The sequence below is a fragment of the Caloenas nicobarica genome, chromosome 7 (assembly GCF_036013445.1).
Source record: "Caloenas nicobarica isolate bCalNic1 chromosome 7, bCalNic1.hap1, whole genome shotgun sequence".
NCBI classification, from domain to species: Eukaryota; Metazoa; Chordata; class Aves; order Columbiformes; family Columbidae; genus Caloenas; species Caloenas nicobarica.
Genome location: NC_088251.1, coordinates 30,549,627 through 30,571,012, shown reverse-complemented (window position 1 = coordinate 30,571,012; position 21,386 = coordinate 30,549,627). Strand labels below are relative to the sequence as shown.

Genomic DNA, 21,386 nt, shown 5'->3' with positions numbered 1-21,386 from the left:
TTCTGACATTGAAAAACTGTGGATTTCTCGAGTGTGGTATTACTTACGGGAAAACAGTATTTCAGCAGTTTCTGAATTCACAGTATTATTTTAAAATGATGAAAGATTTTTCATGCTTAGTTCCTGTTCATTTGTCTGCACATATACCATTATTAATAACAAGGTTAGACGTAGAAGTAGTGATCAGCTCTATGTCTTTGTTCTTCCATGTTGTGAGTACACTTCAGAGTAACCTCTCTCTTCACAGCACTATGCATGTTTTGTCAAACAATACTATATAAATAATTCCTCTCAATTAAAATTAATTAATATTATTAATAAATATTAAGCCCTAAATAATATACACACAGTAACATACATTTACTGCTTTTTCCATATTTGGCAGTGAAAGCTATGCTCTTCTTTTACCTAAAAAAGCCAGCAACCTGAGAATTTTGCTTCAGACAGCAAAACGTTTTACGTCTTGATGGCTGCCATCAAGATAAAGTGTCTCGGAGATGATGAGACTTTTTAAGCTGCTCTGCCTAAATGAAGCCTTAGAAATGCATATATAAAACATATGGCACAAGTCCTAATATATTGAAGCTACTTTATTTTCTTTTAAACAAAAGCAAGGAATTCATGGCATCTGCAGAACTAAATACAAGTGCAGTTCCTAACTAAAAGTCTTTTCTCAAGAGGAGATACAGGAGGGCAATACATTCTTTGCACATTGGGAAAAAAATAATCCCACTAAAGTTCTAAGTAAAAATAAAAGCAGCTGAATTGATTTCATAACCTTATACCACCACCAGTATATAAAATAAATACCTATGAGCTGAAACCTAGAACTTAAAAATCCTATGTGAAGAGAGATTTTTTGGATAAAGTTATCACTAGTGGAAAGCAATGAGTTGAAAGAGAATTCTGCCTACTGTGAACTGCAGAAAGGCATTCACATTTTGAAGCATAAAATTGCTCACAGCTACAGCCTGCATGGATGTATTTGGCAAGACAATGGGAACAAATGAGAAAATGTTGTTTATTTCTGGTGACCACATATCAGTCCACCTGCTGAGAGATGGACTTGGAAGCCAGGCAAGATTTACATGACCAGCTTCTCACTTGTACATGTCTCCAGTGACGGGACAGTCTGCAAAGCTGAATCAGGGTTGTGGGAGGCAGTGTGGTGGCACACATAATTTTTACATGAGCAGAAGATCCTTCCGTTCAGAACCTGAGTCCTGCGTATTTTTTATATCCATTTGTGAAGCAGCTAGGCAAAGGATTCGAGCCTCAGTCCATTATTCACAGATGAACAGTCTTTGGACTTTGGATTTCCAATTTGAAGTAAGATTTATGAGTCATATGACATCTGCAAATGAGTTCAAACTTTGACATAAAGACATTCTCTAGAGTTAGTCTACCCAAGCTGAATAGATTTAATGTTTGAACACTAGGAAAAAAAATCATCTGTTATGGATATAAATTGCCACTAGGTGATGATAGTTTCATTGACTCAGAGACTAATGTGAAAAGTTCCCCTATCTTACTGAATCCAAGCTACAACAGCACAAGCCCACATAAAGATGGAAGAAAGAATGGCAGTTAGTCCCCCTAAACATTAGCGCAGCCAATACTTAATAAGTCTGTAACTGTACTGGAAAGAGTGATATATTAGCTGAAAAATTAGATAGCATTAGAATTGATCTATCTTTAGCACTTGCAAGCCTCCAAAGTAAATGCTCATTAAAAAAAAAAAAAAAAAAGCACTGTGACATATGTCTATATATTTCCAAGATTTTACTCAGGTCCACATAGGATTGTTACCAGCATGTGTTAAACTGGATGTAACATACATAAACTAAAAGATGAGCCACTTCAAAGGCTATTTTTAGCGAGGTCGATGAAACTGTTCAAATTATTGTTAGAATGGCAGTAGCCAGAGAAAATATTAAAATGAAAGCCAGTTCATCTCCACATCCAATAACTTTAGACTTCAGAAGAATCAGGCCCATGGTTTTAATTTGTGCATCTCTTTGACTTCCTTTGAAATTATGAATAATCAAGCTGAGCTCTTAAATCAATTATTAAATTGCCAACTTCTCTTTAGTGACATGATCAAATTCTGCATTGTTCCATTTCACTGCATATCAAGTCACTTTAAATGGTCTTAATTCCGTCTCAGTGCAGCGATGTGCAGAGCATCAGGTTTCTTCAGCAAATACACTAAGCAAAATCTTCGCTTTACTGATGGAATCAGTCCAGTAGAAATCAGCAGCAGCACTTGCATGCTTAGTATACACTTTGCAGGATCAAGTTCTTCACCAGCAAATATATCACTCTATAGTTCATATAAACCTCATTTCATCAGCTGTCCATGAAAAATACCATCCACTTTACTCTAAACAAAAGCCTTAGCAGAAAAAGCCTCATGGGAGTTTCTCCAAGGGAAGCCATAAGCACTGACAGATTAAACTACACTGAATCAATGAAGCTGCAGCCCTTCACACCAGGACTAAACATTTCCAAATCACGGAAGCAGACAAACAGCGCAGACAGTTATGGCTGCGTGTGCACCTGTCAGCATCAGTGGGGCAGGAACAGCTGCTGCACAGGATTTCAAAGCAGCAGAGACTTTTCTCCAGTGGAAAAACCAATCAATTGGCATGTGTCACGGAACACGTTGCCATGTCAACTACATACTTTTACTACGGTTGAAACAAACAGTGATTGAAGCCCTTAGCAGGTAATGGCACTGCAGCAGCTGCATATCATTGCAGCTGTTTTCGTGATGATAATGGTCACTGCTGCCAGTGTGGTGGCATCTGTGAGCCCTTGCCTGGGACTCACTGCCTTGCATTAGGTGCAACCAAAAGCAAAATATAACATTCAGTTACAGATTTACTGGAGGAAGGAAGCTAAAGCCAGTTTTATTTCTGCCAAAGTAGGAGGGGGTTTGCTACATGCTCCCTTCGCCATGCGTGATGGCAACAATTTTGTCAACCCTTCAGCGCTGGATCAGGTCCCTCTCCTTCTGCCCCAAAGAAATTTCTCTTTTAGGGCACCTAGCATACCTAACAGATAGACCAGTGCTGCTGAGATCAGTGAAACTGTTAATGCACAAAAAAGCACATGCTCAAGGGTTTCAAGGGTAGGAGAAAAAGTATAAACAGTAAGAAAAAGGCAAAACAAAATATCCAAATAATATGTAAACTAAGTACTAGAAGCACAGAACTTGTACAGCCACTACAATGATTTTATTCCTTTAAAACAATTTTCATCAGCCTCAGTTCCTACATGCAAAGGGAAAGACAAGAAAAAAACCTAAACTGTCTTCTCAGTTCCCAATACAGCAACACTTTCACTGCAAATTGTTTTCACTGGAATTCTGTTCCTCCAGAGCTACTGCATGATTAAATCCTAAAAGAAGGGAACAAGCCATATGTATACCCACTGAAATGCAAACACAGTCCACCTATTAATAAACGATACATTGTCATGTTTGTGATTTTAATAGTAATGAATTAATAGATACACACATTGTATTGGCAAGACATTCGCAGGCTTTGTGTACTTTTACTAAGAGATGGAGATGCAGCAGTAATATGCTCTATTACCATCACTTGAAATCTCACTTTTACTTTACTGATCTCAGAACAATCTGAAGCATTTTTGCTGAAGTCAAAGTGTAGGGAATGTAGGACAAAAATCCATACAGCTAGGCTGTGTCCCATTACTCACAGAGCTTCATAATGTCTTCCAGTGGTTTATTTAGGAAACATGCCCATTAAAAAAAAAAAAAAAAAAAAAAAAGCTTAATAGTTTTTTGTAGCTGTGAGACTCAGCTTTAGATCCAAAAATCAAACTGAATTCTCATCATCATCAGTAATACAGGTTATTCCGCAAACAAAATTAGTCCTCTGGTTATTCCTATCCATTGCTATTTCTAAATGAAACCCTCAGGACTACCTTGGCAATTCCAGCCATCTGCAGAGATCTGCGGGAGTGCGACTTGTCGCTAGGTTGTAGAAGTTCATTTTGCCTAAAACTGACACTGTCTCTGCTCCCGTACTGCACATGAAGAAATCTGTTAAAAAGCCAGAAATAAGCTAAACATCACCTGGTTGTCAGTCCAATGTTTCTACCTATACTTCCAACCCTCCTCTTTTCCACACCTCCAGGCAATAAGAGCAAAAGTCACTTAGATTGCTGATTTTTCCATTAACTAGGTTTGTGGGGTTTTGGCTGCTTATTTGTAATATATCTTTTCTTTCTGGATGTCCTATACTTTCTTGATTTTTGTCATATGGGAAAGAAACCACGATGTTCACTACAGTAGAAGTTACGATTGCTTGAAAATGTTTTAAAAAACAATGAAACAATACTATAACAAGTAACTCCATTAATAGTGGTAGTGATGGAACGTAGTTTCTGAAGATTTGCATCTCAAAGCTGAATCCACTGGCACTCCATAGTTCATGATTTCTAGATAAAGTTTCTCTCATGGCTGGGCATTTATGATCGCATATGAGTTAATCTACTGTCTAATTGAGGAAGTAAAATCAGAGGGCTGTCTTGATATTTACAGAGGGCATTTACAGGACCTCCTTCACCACCCCAATTTTCCATATTTCTAACAAATGAATACCCTTGAGATATTAGCCATTTTGGCCACCATGTCTGCAATTCAGCAATGGAAAGAAGTAGACTGACAAAGAGACATTCAGGGTAATCACATTAGAGGGTTGGGTTTTTTTTAAGATGCACACCCAGGTTTTCAAAAGCTGAAGCTTTAATTTGTATGCTTAGATTCATATATAAACTACTACATGACTGGGCAGATTTTCAGAATGGATCAAGGAAAGTTTTGGCACAACAGCACGTCTGCAAGACATTCACAGATTCAGTTAGAAGCCTGGAAACGGATTCAGAGAAGGTATGAACAGTTGCTTCTCATCCTGTAAATCCAGAATAATCAGCCATGCTAACAAGTTTAGCTAAGTGTAGGTCCTTTACCAGCACTCCATATTCCATTCAACAGTGAGGAGGAAATTAAAATGCAAACAAAGATGAAAACATCCCAAGAACTTATAGACTATTTTTGGGAAATAAATACATCATTTGGACTAGTTTTAAATATTTTTTTTCCTTTACTTTTAAACCACTTTGCCATTGTGACCTTTCTCCGAGTACCTTGAAGGGTTAACATAGTAATTACAACAAGGTATTCTACTCCTTAGATTATTAATTAAAATTAAAACTGCAGCTGGTATGTAACAGCAATTCAATCCCAACAGCACATTTTAGCCAATTCACCTAAATCAAACATATCATAAAGTTGGCATGAAAATCATATTGTCTGAATCAAACACATCTGGTGACTGACACACACTTTTACTTACAATGAAAATAACAAACTACCTTTATTATTTATGCAGATGCACTTTAAATTGTTTGCTACACTGATGTCTTCTACCACTCACTTTCGGAAGCTAAAAATCCTAATGAAGATTAATGATTAAGATCGAGAGGGAAGAAATTGCTTTCTTCCTTCTCAACTGGTGATATAAGTAGTGATATCATTGCCATTCTGTTTTGCACTCAGATGACAAAGAGTAGCTTTTTAATTAAATAGAGTGAGGAACGGATAAGCTTGGCATCTTGGTGCCGGCTTACGAAATCCTTACTCAGGGGGAGCGGTACTTTATACCATGACTGTTAGGATATCACTATACTGTGAATAGTTCCATTAAAGTCCATGACATCCCAGTGTGGGATAAGGTCCCAATCAACTCTTTATCAATTTTTGATTTATCAGGAGGTGTCTCATGCTATGGGAGAGACCTGCTTTGAGAATGAGGATCTCGCTGCAGAAAGCTCTGGGCTGCCGCCTGCACCAGTGCCAGCAGTGTCGTAGCTGGGGCGGAGGGGCTGGATGAATTCACATGGCTCAGATCTGTCAGAGGTACAAAGTGATGCTGAAAAATAGCTTTGCACCCTTCCTTTACCACTGTGAGTAAAGCAGAAGCTATCGATGTTGACAGAAAGAAAAGAAGAAAACAGAAGGGCTCTGAAGAGGCATCTTGATTGCTAGAACGTGTGCTGGCACTCCTGGGAAATCAAAATACAGGGCTCTTTATTAATACTGAAAGCACATATAGCAATCATCACTTATTATTGATGTCTAAAGTGCATGCTTTACATATGCATATTTTAAAGTCTGAAGACCACTTGCCTGTTTCTCCAAGGACCCAAATTGCAAGCACTTGGTGTATGGTGTACTTCCCACCTCATCCTGATGTACAAAGAATAAACAGAAAAAGAGACCTTACCCTTTTGCCTCTCTGTCCTCACTCTGAACATGAGTCTCACCTGAACACTGAACCTCGTACTAGAAACACTGACACCACTGCATTAAAAACAACTAGCTGTTCCTTATATTGAGATTAATTAGTTTATTGGGTAGCCTAATTACATACCTTGAAATATGAGTTTGGATATTGCATTACTGCCATTTAAAAGAAATATAGGAGTTAACATCCACCCCATTCTGACTGATGGTTTTCTATTCTTTTTTAGATAGATATGACTATTCATAAATCAATTAAATCGAATCAGTGGCTTATTCTTCTAGGCTGATTTTAATGATTTAGAAGGCAAACAACTTTAGTGTAAGTGATTATATTTCTTCTAATGGAACTTTGGCAGCTGTATCAAAATAGCTTTTCTAAGGAAACATCATTCTCTCCCTCATCTCCAGATGAGTCTGGAAATGCTCCTGTATTATATTATATGGGGGCATGCGTGCAGAAGAGAGTATTGCTCAGTAAAGCTGATCAACCCAGGAAGTGGAAAGAACATATGCAATCCTTCCCTTAGCAACAGAGTATTATTTCCAGAAAAGGTTTCTTTCCCTCTAGAAGACCTTTTGTGAAACAGGAGCTAAGAACTAATAGGAAAGCACTCAAGGTAATAAACAGTAACATCTTAATTTTTCAGGGAAACTGAGAACCCACAGTCCTTACCCCCCTAAACATTCATAACCTGCAACTATTGAAAATGTGTTTTTCTGTTTAGTTTGGGATTTTTTGGGTGTTTTTTTTGTTTGGTTGGTTGTTTTTTTTTTCTAATATCATCAGGAATAGTTTTTACATCTCCTTATGAGTATATTCAATTTTTAAAGCCTTTTCTTTGAATGGTAAGTTTAGAGTTTTCCACATCATGGCAAGATGGTCTATAAACATTTTTGAATGTGTTGGAACAACTTTTATTTCAGAAGACAAAAAGACCATCCCGTACGTCATTTAAGGTGTTAAGAGTTTAAAGTGTGAGAAAGAATGATCTTCTATCATAGAAACATTTATTATGGGAATGGCTATTTTAGATTTGAATGAAAATGTCAAAGAGAAACATAGCCAGATCAAAAGTGTTTGCAAGAGGATGGAGCTCCCTGTCCTGAGGAAAGATAAAAGCAAGAGTAACAGCATAGAAATAACGGATTTCAAAAGACCAGACTTGAGGAACTGGGGGAGAGAGTGATTTAAAGATGATATAAAGGATAAAGGACTAAAGAAAAGCTGGCAATTCCTGAAAGAAACCATATCAAGGACACAAGATGCAAACTATCTTAACGGGAGGAACCACAAGAAGAAGCTGATACACTGTTAGCAAGACCTCAGTCAGGACCTAGAAAACCAGAACAACCAAGCATTTTTTCTAAGTAAACTTATGAAGCAATAGCGCAACCCTTTGACTAAATAAAAATACATACTACAAATGCATGAGAATTGCACAAATGTATGAGATTTTAAAAAACCCAGAGAATCAAGAATAAATCCCTCTTACAACACCAATGTATCTTGCTTATATGATTTAAAATGTTACTGCACAATGCTATTTGCATCATCCCTTGACTGAAGGTCTTGTGTCCATCACAGAGATGGCAAAAAGGCACGTGCCTGTACCTTAGCCAACCTATACAAAGTTTGATTTCTTAATTTTTGTTGGTGTAATCAGCACAACATGAAACAGAAGGCAGTGCACTGAGATCACCAAAAGCAAAACTATTAACCATGCAACCTACAGCATAGACAGCCAAGATGCTGGATGGGGCGATGCGTGAGCAGCAACACTCAATGCCGGGTGCAGAAAGGCAGCTGCCAGAAAAGACACTTGGAGCTAGGTACAGGTAAGAGAAGAGATAAGACAGGATCACAAAAGTGCTATATGGATTGCCTGTAGTGTGGAGCTTCTCTGAAAGGCTTCCTTGCCCTCAGTGGGTTCCTAGTAACATGCTCAAACTTTAGTTTCCAAAAGAATGCCTGATTAACTTTGCTCCAAGTGATTGTCTTCTGAATTGATTGTATGAACCGAGCTTTTAGGCTATAGGAGGCACAATCATTGTTAACTTCTATTGCAGGCTATTAATTCAACCCTTGCGTTGTGAAAGGCAGATCATCTAAGTGGAGCACAGGACTGGCCATAGCACAGTGACACTGGTCAGTGTTAACCTATCAACCACTACTCCAGGAGGATGGCTGGGCAAAAATTCCCTTCTGCTCCTGCTGGAAACTTTCCTTCTTTCCCCTCTCCTCCCTTCATCCAAAATAATCCAAAGAAATAAACAATTCAGTGCATGCTTCCTATACTCACAGTCAGCCTGCTGACATTGAATATAAGGTAACAAACGGAGGCAAGGAAAATCACTTTTGCTGCCAGGTGGGTGAGAAATTCTGGTGTTGAACAACCATGGTATGAGAAGGACAGAACCGCTGCTCACATGGAGATGTTGGTGAGGAATAGTGCAGATAAGAAGATGGGTTTTTTACCTGAGCAAATGAAGCATTTTCCAAAACATGCAAGAGATTAGCGGAGTGGGAAGCTCATGTATGTCCTGTCTGAGCTGACAGCAAGTGAGAAAACAGGTACAACACTCCCCTCTTGCAAGTAGGTTCACCTACTTACAACTTTGTCTCATTGTTTCACAGGAAGTAACTGTCTGTGAAAAAGTGCTTACTAATTATTGGTAGTTTTGGAAATGCACTTTTTTGTTGTGGCTGCAGGGATGCTTTCAGAGAGACCTTCTGCCTGTGGAGGATTTGGAAACCTCTGCAGAAATATGCAGTATATTACCCCATGGTAGAACGACCTGCATGGCTTATTATAATAGGGCTCAGTGTCACACTAACGATTCTGACCAGCACAGATCAATGGTATAAAATACAAGTAATTTTATGGTTTTTGTTTGTTTGTTTTGTTTTCCAGGCAGCTGTTTCACCAGCAAGTGTCATGCAGATATTTATGTATTTAGAGGTTCTACCTGTCTTCCCACTTTGGATATCTTTGTTTAAAAACCCTTCTGAAAAAGATATATACTTAAAGTGCATGTAACAACATCTGTCTATCCAAAAGAATGGCAAACATAACCAGCAGGCAAACACATGGGACAGTATATTAATATGCAAAAAGCAGTTAGGTCGTTTTGCGTTGTAGGTCAAATAAATATCAACCTCATATAGTGGAAAAAACTATTAATGCTTTTGCAGGAGTAAAGCTCAAATACCCAAGCACACTGGCCAGCCTGCTTTAATTGTTGTTTCTCACCCAGAATACATTTCTAAAACAGAAATAAAAATGAAGTTTTTCTTCTAACTCCTGTTTTTGTCCTTAAAAACCGAGGGGTTGAGGTAGTCTTTACAGTTAGGAAATGTCTGAAGCTTTAAGGCCATCTTTGTTTGAATTATTATAATAGTCATTATTTTGCCTTTTTAATATCTGTTATGTTAGATTTCATTATCAGTTCATATAAGACATTAAATCAGCTTCTTTAGAAAAAAAAACAATAGAAATATAAATATCCTACCGGGCAAAAATGTTCTATTACTGCATTTTGTATTGTTTATCCCTTAGGAGTCAAACAGAAAATAAAATCCAACAAAATAAGCAATAGGTAGTGCCCTTGTAACGAAAAGAAACCACAAACTACAACAAAGAAGGCTGAGGTCAGGGGGCAGTGAGATTTAATGTATGCAGAAAGCATACAGCTATTCTACTCTATGGACACTCAGTGAATAACCTATATTAATATGAGAAAATGTGACTTAAAAGGCAACTCAATCTGAACTGAGAAGAGGAGACTGCATACTAAATATCATTAAATTTGAACCAATCATTGTACATTTTGATTGGCTGTCATGAGAGTACTGTTCTTGCTAGATTTTTACGCTTCCAAAGCAAAATAAAAAAATAATAAAAAATCATTTTATTACCTGCACAGATGGTAGATTTTACTAATGTCATATCCAAATCATTTTCTTCTCTGAACTGTGTATGCATTTGAATGTTAATGCTTCAAGCCACTTAAGTCACAGAACTTCCCAGCAACAAGAACAAATGAAGGGATGCTGTAATATGGGTGGTGTAGAAGCAGAGTAGAAGAGGGTCTGGAATCACAAATCTATTGGTTTGCCATTGGTCTCCAATATAGGCCACATTTTTATAATGGCAACTGGAGGGATGGAATGCAAGCTTGATTTTCAGCTGTGCATTCTCATTTTTCCCAGAAAAACATCCTTGGGAAAGATTTGCACTTCTATGCTTGCCTGCTTGCTCAGTTACAGGAGTGATTAGGATCCATTTTAAACCATGGTTGAATGGCATATGCCAACATTCAGAAAGCTTTTTAAAAGGCTCCACACTCTGTGAAGCCCTCGGTTTCCCAGAAGCACTCACTAGACAACACCATGAACAAAAGTGAAATGAAAAAAGAGACGAGGTGGGATCTGGCATTGGCAACACCACAGTGTTGTGTCCTGTGCAGTGCCTGAGGTTGGCAAGCTCTGTCCGGGAGCACTGCTGCCCCACTCCACAAACCGCTCCCATGACATTTCTTCCATGAGGCCTAAACAGAGAACGTTCTGGAAAGAAAAAAAGTTTTGAGTTTTTGTCCCTGCTCATTCCCTTGTGACTTTCTTACACTCTTTTTTAGCCCTTGTTTTTATGGATGAACTTAATCTAGTTATTTAATGATTGAAGCTTTTGCTCACAGGCCTTAAATAATAATCACTATAATTATTTTTTATCATGCTCATTCATACATGCCTCCTGCCAAGGTGCCTGAGGTGCTGCACAGACACTGCAAAACGTAGTACAAATTGAACAGAACAAAATTAAACATAACCAAATAAATTCCAATGAAATATTTAGAAAGCCACATATGATATTAACAACAGAAAGGCTGTTTTCAAACACAAGGAATTTCAAGGCAAAGTCACTGCAAATACAGCGGGATTCCTGTGAGGTTCTCGCTGCCAACCCTATCAAATCCATTTAACTACAGCAGATGAAACCTTTGTTCATTTCCCTCTAGCTGGCATCTTCAAAATACTTTTCTCATTTTCTTTTAAAATATCTTGAGATTGTTTCTGGTTTGTATGCAACCCAGAAAACCTGTCTTTTTTGATACCTGCAGAGCTATTATAATACAGTCATTTCTGGCCATCATCTTTAAAGAAGCTAAACTGACAATGCACCATATAAGATATGAAAATATTGTTGCTGTGTTATACAGAAAAGGAACTGAGACAGAGAGAAGGCTAAGCTTGCCAAGATCAAACAAAACTTACGGTAGAAAAAGAGTTTACGCCCAAGTCTTCCAAGTGCCAGACTATCATTCCAACTAAGCTGAAGTAAATCTTCAGCTGTCACCAAAACATGAAATTTGGGGATTAAGATGCAAATAAAATCCCAAATCATGAAACGACGGCTGTGAACTTAAAAGCAGATATAACATACATTTGTATGCAGTCCATGAATGCATATATACAGATGCCATTCAAAACATCCATAGCGTTTGAAACTGTTAAGGATCAATTTGATTAAAAAATATTAAATTTCAACTCTTTAGAATTTGCAAATAGCCTACATTTTGTGTCCTATTTTTTCCTGCGTGATTCTTAACCTTTTGTCAGATAAGCTATCCTAAACCTGAGCTTCAGAAATCCATGCAGCTACTGAAGTGCGTGTAGTCTGCTTGTTAACAAGAAATGAAGCTGGAAGTTAAGTCACTGCTAATTAAACTCATAATTACAAACGGAAGGTCAGACAGCAGATCCAAGGGCTGTTTGAAGATGTAGCAAGACAAAAGAAAGAACAAACTTTCGTGTAGTAATTCAACCCTTACTTGGCAGACTGGCCTATTAGGAGACTTCTCAGCTGCATGCAGTGCAGAAGGCAAATATTAGAATAATAAATGCAAATCATCTGGGTTTAAACAAGTTTGTCAAGGATTAGCACAGGCTCTAAACATTACTTAGATATCTGTTTAAAAATGAAAATCAAGATCTGCTCATTTACAAAGTTCGAACATGGATCACGGCCTCCTAGCTTGAGCTCCAAAGTGGTTGCCACCAGCACATTCATAAAAAACGCCTTCTTTTTCAGAACTGCTCCCTCCTCTGCCTACATACGGTAGAGAAAACTGCTGGGTGGTTTCCTGCCCTGCCTGTGATTCTCAACAAATGCAGAAAAACTGAGGTAACCACTACATTGCCTTTGTTCCCTTGCTGTGAGTTTGGAGAAGAGAAAAGATAAGAAGAACACCAGAGGTAATTTGGACAGAGGGCTTGCAGAAATCATATTAAAAGAGCAAAGGAGTGCAGAAGTACCAACTGTTCACAACTGGAGAATGGAGGGCAGCTAGGGAAGTTTTATTTTATTTTCTGCTCTCCTTGATCTCCCCAAGGGCCAGAGGTTTTGACGTGGGTCTCAAACTCCATGTTCTGACCCTCCCCACCACCCTGTCACAGCTGAACGAGTGATGAGCATATGGGACACGTGAGGATCAAGGCAGCACCTACAGCCATGCCAGTCCAAAAAGCCAGTGCCTCTCCCCATTATCGTGCTTCTGATGAAGACCTCGAAGGTTTGGGAAAATCCAAGGAGAAGAATTTAGTTCTTTCCAAGATGGGCACATTTCTCACGTGGGATCTGGGCACCTGGACAGCACAGCACTTGGGAACCCATTTGGGATTTAAGAAGTCTCTGTCAGGAAATACAGGAATACAGGCAGCATATCAAAGCTGCTTTCTCCTGTGCCCTCTACTCTGGGTATTTTCACCTTTCAGTGAGTCACAGACAGTCCCTGAAACTCATGGCAGGGTGGAAAAGCCCTGTGAGATTTGCCAATGCCAGGTTGTTTTTTTTTTTTCCCCTCGTCTGCAGGCTTTTTTCTGCCTTCCAACAGTTAAACTTTGCTTCAGTGGATGTCTTACCAAGCCCCTTCTACTAAATGTCATTTATGATTTCTATGACACACTTGTTTTGCAGTGAAATTGTGGATATAAGGATCACTGGATTGATTGACACCTACTTATTTAATCAAACATATTCCTCTTCCACTAGCCATAGACCACTTATGCCAAATTTGATGGTGAAACAACTTTTATTAGGCATTTTGGAGGGGGCTTGGGAAGAAAATCAATCTTGTAATGAAAATCTTAACTATGTTGCAGCTACTGAAGCACCATTATATGATTTTATCTCCTGCTGGCAATTTAGCAGCAGCAGTACAAAACATCAGAGGACTTTCCTATGAGGGAGGGATAACAGTGCAGATTTACCAAGAGGATGGGGAGTTAGTTTCTTAACAAAGGAAGTATACACAGGTGGATTTGGTAGTTCTCAGCTGGAGAGCAAATGTGCAGCTATAATTCATTGTGCCTCTTTGGGTGAGAAAAATGGATTTCAAGTAAGTATTCTTTTCTGGATCCATGAAAGATATGATGTGGGCAAGCTGAATGGCAAATTTAGAAAGGCAAAAATAGCCACCCTACATCACAAGACGCTGAAGCTAAGTAGTACTGGGAGCTGAGACACCAGGCCACGATGCATTCATGTAAGGTAGTAATTTACTTTCTGAGGAAAAATATTTGTTCTAAATCTGACACAACATTTTATGTTTCTCCTAAAGACAGGAGACATAAAAATACCTTTCTTCATCATAGCTTAGAAATGGATGAAGACTCAAGAGTTTCCAGAGAACCTATTTCTTTATCCCATCCCCTCTCTCCTAAGGCACTAAGTTTTCAATCTCTCTCTCTGTCTCTCAGAGTAGCAGGATCTTAGGGAAATTCTGCAAACTTTGTACTGAAGCCATAGGCAAGCCAAGACAAGCAAGTCCCTTGACTGGCTCAGTTATGCCAATGCTTCCTTCTGTATCCTGACCTGTACAAGGGGATATGATACTGGGAACTTGGAAAGTGGCAGCTACCATTAGGTGTAGAAAGGCATGTAATTATAATTTTTCAGCTGCCATCTCTAACAGTGGAAGGGTGTCAGGGCTTTGAAGTCCCAAAAGAACGCCAAGCAGCTCCTTTACCCAAAAATCTTCTCCCTCTCCCTCAAGATTTTCAGTAATATCCTTTCGTTTTATTAAGAGGAGGAATCAAAACCCCTTGTAAATATTGCAATAGCTCAGCCTCAAAGGCCTCCTTTAATAATTCATAGTTCTGCTCTTAACCTGTGTCTCTTTTTTGAAGATTCCTCACTTCATTCCACTCCAGTTTTTGTCCTCCTCTGAAATTTGCTGAGCTTTGGGAGTTGTTCAGTAGACCAAACAACTTCTTCTGCCATGAAGTAACTAGAACTTTCAGAATTTTTTGAGAAGGTCATGATCCAAGCTTTCTGGATAACTATTTCTGTCTTAGGTTTCAAGAGCAATTTTTTCATTGAGCTTAACGTGATTCCCATTACAGCCAGGCCTCACAGATACTCTGTGGTAGCTTTATTCTGTTTAGTTTCTCATGTTATTTCCAGAAATTACTTGCAGTTCTTATTACTGTTTAAACCCACTTATTTTGGCCAAACTAACAGAAAATTAATTGAAAAACAAAAATTATTATTATTATTATTATACTATATCCATACAAAGCATTACATTACCTGCAAGTACATAACGGTAAGTTAAAAACTGGAAATACTGTTAAATTCATGTTTATCAGAAATGTAATTATCTATATCCTTCTGTGCAGATACCACAGAAAAGGTAAGAGCGGCTTTTTTAAGTGCCAGCCTCGCCTACTTGCCAATGCCTGTGTTTCAGGTGCCGAGCACAAAGATTACAGCCCCAGTTTTTCCAGTGCAGCCCCAAGTGAGACCAACAGAGTAACTGTATCTTGCTCTAGCACCTAAAATCCTTGGCTCAGCATTCTCTGGGATGAGAGCCTGTGTCACACTGCCTGTCCTCTGGCCACCTCTCCACTCCATCATCATCGGACCAAACATGAGATACCAAGCTCTAATCCTGTCGACACTGACCGCGGACGATCAACAACCCTCCCAGTACTCCATGAGAGTGTGAAGTTGGAAATTGTATCCGTGTTTTGAGAGGAAAAAATGGAAACATTCTTTAGCCTTTAAATTTTCTGAAGAAAAACAAATGACACATGCACATACACACAAATTGCCACCAAACAACCAGCAGGCTCTCTGAAGCTGCTCAGAGGGCTGGTGTATTGGAAATATTCTCATTTGGTATAGATAAGTAGACAAACAGCAGGGGAAAGAAGTCAAAGGTGCAAGATAAATTGAGTTTGTTATAGAAGCTGTAATTTATCATCACCATATTGCCAACACAACTGTAGAGAATTATATACAAATTTAATAAAACAACTGCTATATTACATCTATTATCCTGGAGTCAGATTCAGTTATATATTCCTCCTTGAGAAGAAGTTTTTTCTGCAAATAATGCCACTGAATCTTGCCATTTATATTTTAAAAGACCCTCTATATTACCTTACATGCAAATAACAGTATAAACACAACAGTATATATCAAAATATTGAGAACATAAAATTACACATTAAAGGTGAGAAGTGAAGTGTTATATAATTCCCTAGAGGTGACAGTTTCCTCTGATGTTCAACAAAGAAATAAAGACAGTTGAAGCAGTGAGAGCTCGAGTTAATCAGAATACATATAAACATGAAAAACATATCTTCTGGAAAGATACACAATTAAAGTGCCATTGTCCCCGCAATGCACCTGTCAAAGCTGCTTGGGAGTTATAAGAGAGAAGGAGAAGAGGGGCTGAGAAAAGAAAAGCAACCACTGCAAATAAGCACAGTATTTTATTAAAGAGTTATCTCTTTCTTGCAAGAATGAGTGCTCAAATGGATAATACCTTTCTGTGAAATCCAGGTTTCTGGCTTCATGTTAAGAAGAGGCTCTTACCTTATAGGATTATCCATCCTTGATACTGTGAGAAATGCTGCTAAGTTTGCTGTATAGGAAGAGCATACGATAAGGGTGAAGAGCCACCAGCTTCCCATTACAATGCGCATAGCCACAGAATTGACAGTGGATTCGCCCCCTACAAATAAATAGAGAAAATGAGGGTTTCTCAGCAGCTTCCATTTATAATCACCTCCTGTGCACTCTGTTATGTTAAACTTTGCTGGAGCTACCCCTCTGCATTTCTGCTTCCCCTCCAGAATGCCCTTTCACTGTGAGAGTTAAGACTGATAACTTACAAATTTTTTCTCCAGTCAACCTCTTGCCCTGGATACCCTTCTAGAAAATCACCTTTCAAAATATTTCCCTTAGCAATTATTGAGGATCAGATCTACAGAACATGAAAAATATTCTAAATAAAGGAAGTTTAATGGTGAAGCACAACTAATCTGCAGGAATTAAATCATTACAGTGTTCAGAATATAGTAATATTCTGTTTTCAATGACCATTTTAGATTTGGAAAAAACTCATGAAACTGTCCACTGTTTTGTGTGCTGTCTGTGCTCTATTTAAATCTGCAGACACTGATGCATTAGTGTCATTACTTGTTACTCTTTACAATATTTCAAACAATGTGAAGATTTCTTTCTAGCAGGCTTTGAGCACAGTTATGCTCAAATATTGTTGGAGACCAAACCTGACCATACAGCTGGTGCTAGTCACTTCAGCGTATTTTGTGTTGATTGTATCTTACTGTACTTAAATCCATCAGAGATGCCACCTTAATGAGATAAAGGACCAAGTTCCATAGCAATAGTAAGGATTTTCCATCTGAAGCTTTAAAAGCTCGCAATCACAATGAAAAAAATTTAGAAAAGTGTTAACAACATACTAATATGTTAGTATTCAAGAAAACCTGCCTTCTAAGAATAGTACTAACATTACAGATTTGGGACAAAAACTGTGTGGGCAGATTTTGTAAACAATTATTTACAAAAATAACTTTGATTATGATAGCAATCCTACTGAATTCAATAGGATTGGTCCTATACCTAGAGATTCCTGACTGTAAAGTTATTTACATGACTATAAATAATTTTCTTGTTCAGTTCAAAGAACCAAAAGTTAAACTGTCTCACATTAGTTCAAAAACACATCAATTTCTAAAATTAGATTTAAACAATTGAAGAAGTTGCTAGTTTCAGAGCTGGAGAAGTATTGTACTTCTGCACGAAGCAGCTTTAGAGTTTATTTCTCACGCTCAGAGCTTATTTTCCCCATCATGTAAAAGCCAGCATGGAATGTTTTTCCCGGGCTTACTGAGAAACAGGAAAGCAGAACATAATAACCCCCAAAACTTACCCACCTCTTCCAACTTTTCATCAGTTGGGCTAATAAAACCTATTGCCGCCTGTACCAGCCTTCTGTTTTGTCTTGAGACCATCCTGGCCAGGACTAACATCTCCTGACCTACTTTACCCAAGGCAGAACATTTCGGAACATTGGTCAGTGGTGTTTATAAGCGAGTAAGTACCTTGCTGAACAAAGGCACCGTACACGACCCAGATGGCACTGTGGAGGGTGGAGGAAGCGGAAGGGCTCGGCTGGGAGGCGTTCTGTGCCCTGACGGCCTGGATCCGGTTCAAGACAAATATCAAGACACCAACAATAGGGATGGCTGCAGCGATGCAAGCCCACACCGCAAAGTCGAAAGGAGCAAAGAGAGAGAAGATGTTGATTTTCTCTTCGGGCTTTTTGATTAAGATGCCCACGGAATAGTCCATGTACCGCTTGCTGAAGTCTACAACACTCTCTCGTTCGGGTGTTATTGTGATGGCTGAGATGGCTAGGTCTGCTCTCTGTGAGACAAACAGAACAGATCAAATCCCTCCCTTGTACCATGAACTCTGTCAGCGTGAGCCTTAAGGAGAAACTTTTCAAGAACCAAGTGACTCCATGTATTCCTTTCCATCATTTAACACCTTTAGACAAATTAAAATAGATTATCTAAAAATAAAACCAGAATCAGTTTCATCACATGAACATTAATTAATTTTACTGGTCTAAAGCAGAATAGTGAAACATTACCTGTCAAAATACTCTAGAACAGAAAGCATCAATCTGACTCCTCTCTGGAATGAGTGCAATTTATTTAACCTCACTGGTTTTCCAAAGGATACCTAAAACTCCAAACCATATTAAACTGTTGCATTGCAAACAATAAGAAACAAACACCATTTATTTACCTTGTGTATTTGATAATGAGTTACAAAGAGCTAATGTTTGTTGTTCTCCCTGCAGAGTCGCCAACTTCCCATATTCATGAAGGGATTTCATATGGCAACTTGGGGGGGAAGTTTTTTTGTTTGTTTTTGTTTGTCGTTTTGGTGGGGTTTGGTGTTTTTTATTTTTTGTTCTGTTTTTTTTTTTTTTTCTGTTTTGGTTTTGGTTTTGGTTTTTGTTGTTGTTGTTTTGGTTTTTGGTTTGTTTTTCAAGATGAATAAAGCAACTGCAAAAACTAGTAGCTGGAAGAATGCACTAGAGGCAACTTATCCTCTGAAACTGCCTTGACCTCAACATTTAAGCATGCAAACACAGTGAAAGATGAAACAGGAGTTAATAAGATTTCCAAAGCTTTTGAAGAGCAGCCATTAGATTTTGAATATTTTTCCACCTTAAGAAAAGCAGTTGTCCTCAAAAAACAGAATGTACTTTTTGTTTCCTATCTCCAGACTTAGTTGGGAAAGTAAACTAAATTCTAGGTGAGGGAGGTCTGTTTTGGAATCCTTTGGAGTCAGGGGAAAAGCTAGTAGCAGAAATACTATTAAAAATACCATAATAGGTATTTTGTTGCTTCAAAGAAAGCAATTTCCAAAGAAATTTAACATGATTTTTTATCACATTTTCAAAAAATGAAATTCAAACAGCTTACATCAATGCAAAATAAGTAAAAACTTCTTTATTTTTCCTAGCACCAGCCAAGAATATCCCATTATCATACACACGTTTGCTATTACTTTAATTGCTTCTATTTCTTCCTAAGTATCTACTTACAAGATACTGAGCTGCCTACTTACTAGATAATGAGAAAACTTTCACTTTCAGTAATAACTCCACTGTAGAAGAGTAACCTTTACAACAAAGGGCAGCAACATGGAATATTAATTCCTTTGATTCTCCTTCTTGATTAACATTTGTCCCATGTCAGATAGCGAGATCATGAACAAAATACACTCTGATTTCATTCTCTGGGACATTTTAAGCTATGGACTTTCTCCATTTACTTCAACGGAGTTCAATTAACTTAGTCCTGATTTGAAAGACTGTAATTAAGAAAAGAAATTTGGTCTTCTCTGTTTTTAATGAACGAATAACCATGAGTTCAGTTTAAAACCTGGTCCTTTATGGTATATTATTTTATACTTCTTTATGGTATATTACTGGGGACATTTTTCCCGTTTTGGAGTCAAACGCTTGATGATTGTCAAACACATTGCCACAGTGACCCAAATAAAGTCACACATACAAACAAGTAGCAAAGACATAATGAAAAAGAAATAGTAATTAATATTTTAAGAATATATCTTTTAATCTATTTTCTATAGTCATTCATTCACACACGTACATATCCTCTCTTCTTATTCTTACAACTATGTAAACACACTGATTTACACTGATATAATTTATGTTGACAACAGCTGGGAGTAAATAGCACAACAGACTCTCTAGTTCCTATCCTGCGTACATGGTCTTAAAATGCACAGTTTACACCACGCTTAAACCACCCATAGCTCTGAAGTGTTCTGCACTAGTGCTTTCATCCTAACTTATTCCCTTGTAATTTGGAATGGAGGAAGGTGAGAATTTAAACAATCTCCTTATAAAGCTTTGACACCCTATTCTGAAGAAGACTTTTTTTTTTTTTTTAATGTAGCTTCTTCTCTGTGTACCTTGTTAATGAGTTCTCCAATCATGCCATTCCAGGAGCTGTTTTGAAGCTGCTGTCCATATTTGCCATCAGGAGCTTGATATATCTCATACTTGAAGCCCAGATTCTTGGCAAGTGCATCAAGGACATCAATGGAAAACCCTTTATATCGTTTTGGTTGCCCAAGTATGTTCTCTGCCACCATCACAAAAGGTTCTTCCTGAGAACAAAAAAATATCTTAACTGATACTTGAAACAAGTTTTTTTTATTTGCTTCTCTTGGCAAAAGGATTTTTTTTCCTGAGTTAATTCTCAACAATTTGGCACAGATTTTGAGACATGCATAACTTTCAGAGGCAAAAACTGTAGGCCTGGTGGGATACTATGAGGGATCCCAACCAGACACCAGTGCTTCAGCATCTGAGTCCTGTCCATGGCCTTGGGCTTTCCCACAGTTCCTGAGAAGACGCAGCGACTTCAGAGGACAATTCAATCCCCTCTAGCAGTTTGCCAGTGTCCACAGGATGAATTGCTCTCTGAAGTACCTGCCTCTTCTCGCTGGCTATAAAGAGGGCACAGATACCTACCTTAGATATTAAGCATGCAAGTCCTAGATAGGAACATTACTACTGTCCATCTATCTCAGAGCAAATCAGATTTAGAGCGCCCTCTTTTAGAGACAACGATTAATCTTTTATCCAGGACACATATTGAAACAAGAGCTAAAAATGCTGCATTTTGTGAATATTTACATTTTTGAAAATTCAAAGAATAACCGTCATGGTTACTGGCTCTTGCAGTATTTTCTATTAAAGTATGCTTCAAGAACAAGAAAATGCAATGTTTTACGGTATGTTTGTGTCAGGCATGGGCTCCACTGCGGGGGAACACCAGGGCTGCCAGCAGCATAGCCATCACCTCTGCAGCCTGGTACTGATGTTCTCATGGAAGGGATCTGCTTACCTCCCACACAGGCTACAGCATAACCTTGCCTGTCACCAGACAGGGGAAAGAAAACTGAGGGCTGGGGTGAGTGTCTTAATGATCTTATGCAGTAGTTCCTATTTGTACCATGATTTAGAAAAACAGAAACAAAAATCACAGAAAGACACCACCTTCTGCAAACTGCAAACTACAATATTTTAGGCAGGAATGTATTCAAGAACTAATTTGCCCCTAATTTAACACTTATCTGACAGGAGCTCTTCTACCACTCTGGATACTAACAGTCCCAAATGCAAA

At 38.3% G+C, this 21,386-nt stretch overlaps 1 protein-coding gene across 1 annotated transcript in view; it reads right to left on the bottom strand.

Annotated features, from left to right (window-relative positions):
* Positions 1 to 21,386, bottom strand: part of GRID1 (glutamate ionotropic receptor delta type subunit 1) — a 516,801-nt gene that overhangs the window by 33,750 nt on the left and 461,665 nt on the right. The window contains exons 10-12 of the mRNA XM_065639013.1: positions 20,167 to 20,364; positions 17,751 to 18,075; positions 16,216 to 16,354 (exon numbers count right to left, since the gene is read on the bottom strand). Of these exons, the coding sequence (XP_065495085.1) occupies positions 16,216 to 16,354; positions 17,751 to 18,075; positions 20,167 to 20,364 (662 nt within the window). The remainder of the gene's footprint in view (positions 1 to 16,215; positions 16,355 to 17,750; positions 18,076 to 20,166; positions 20,365 to 21,386) is intronic.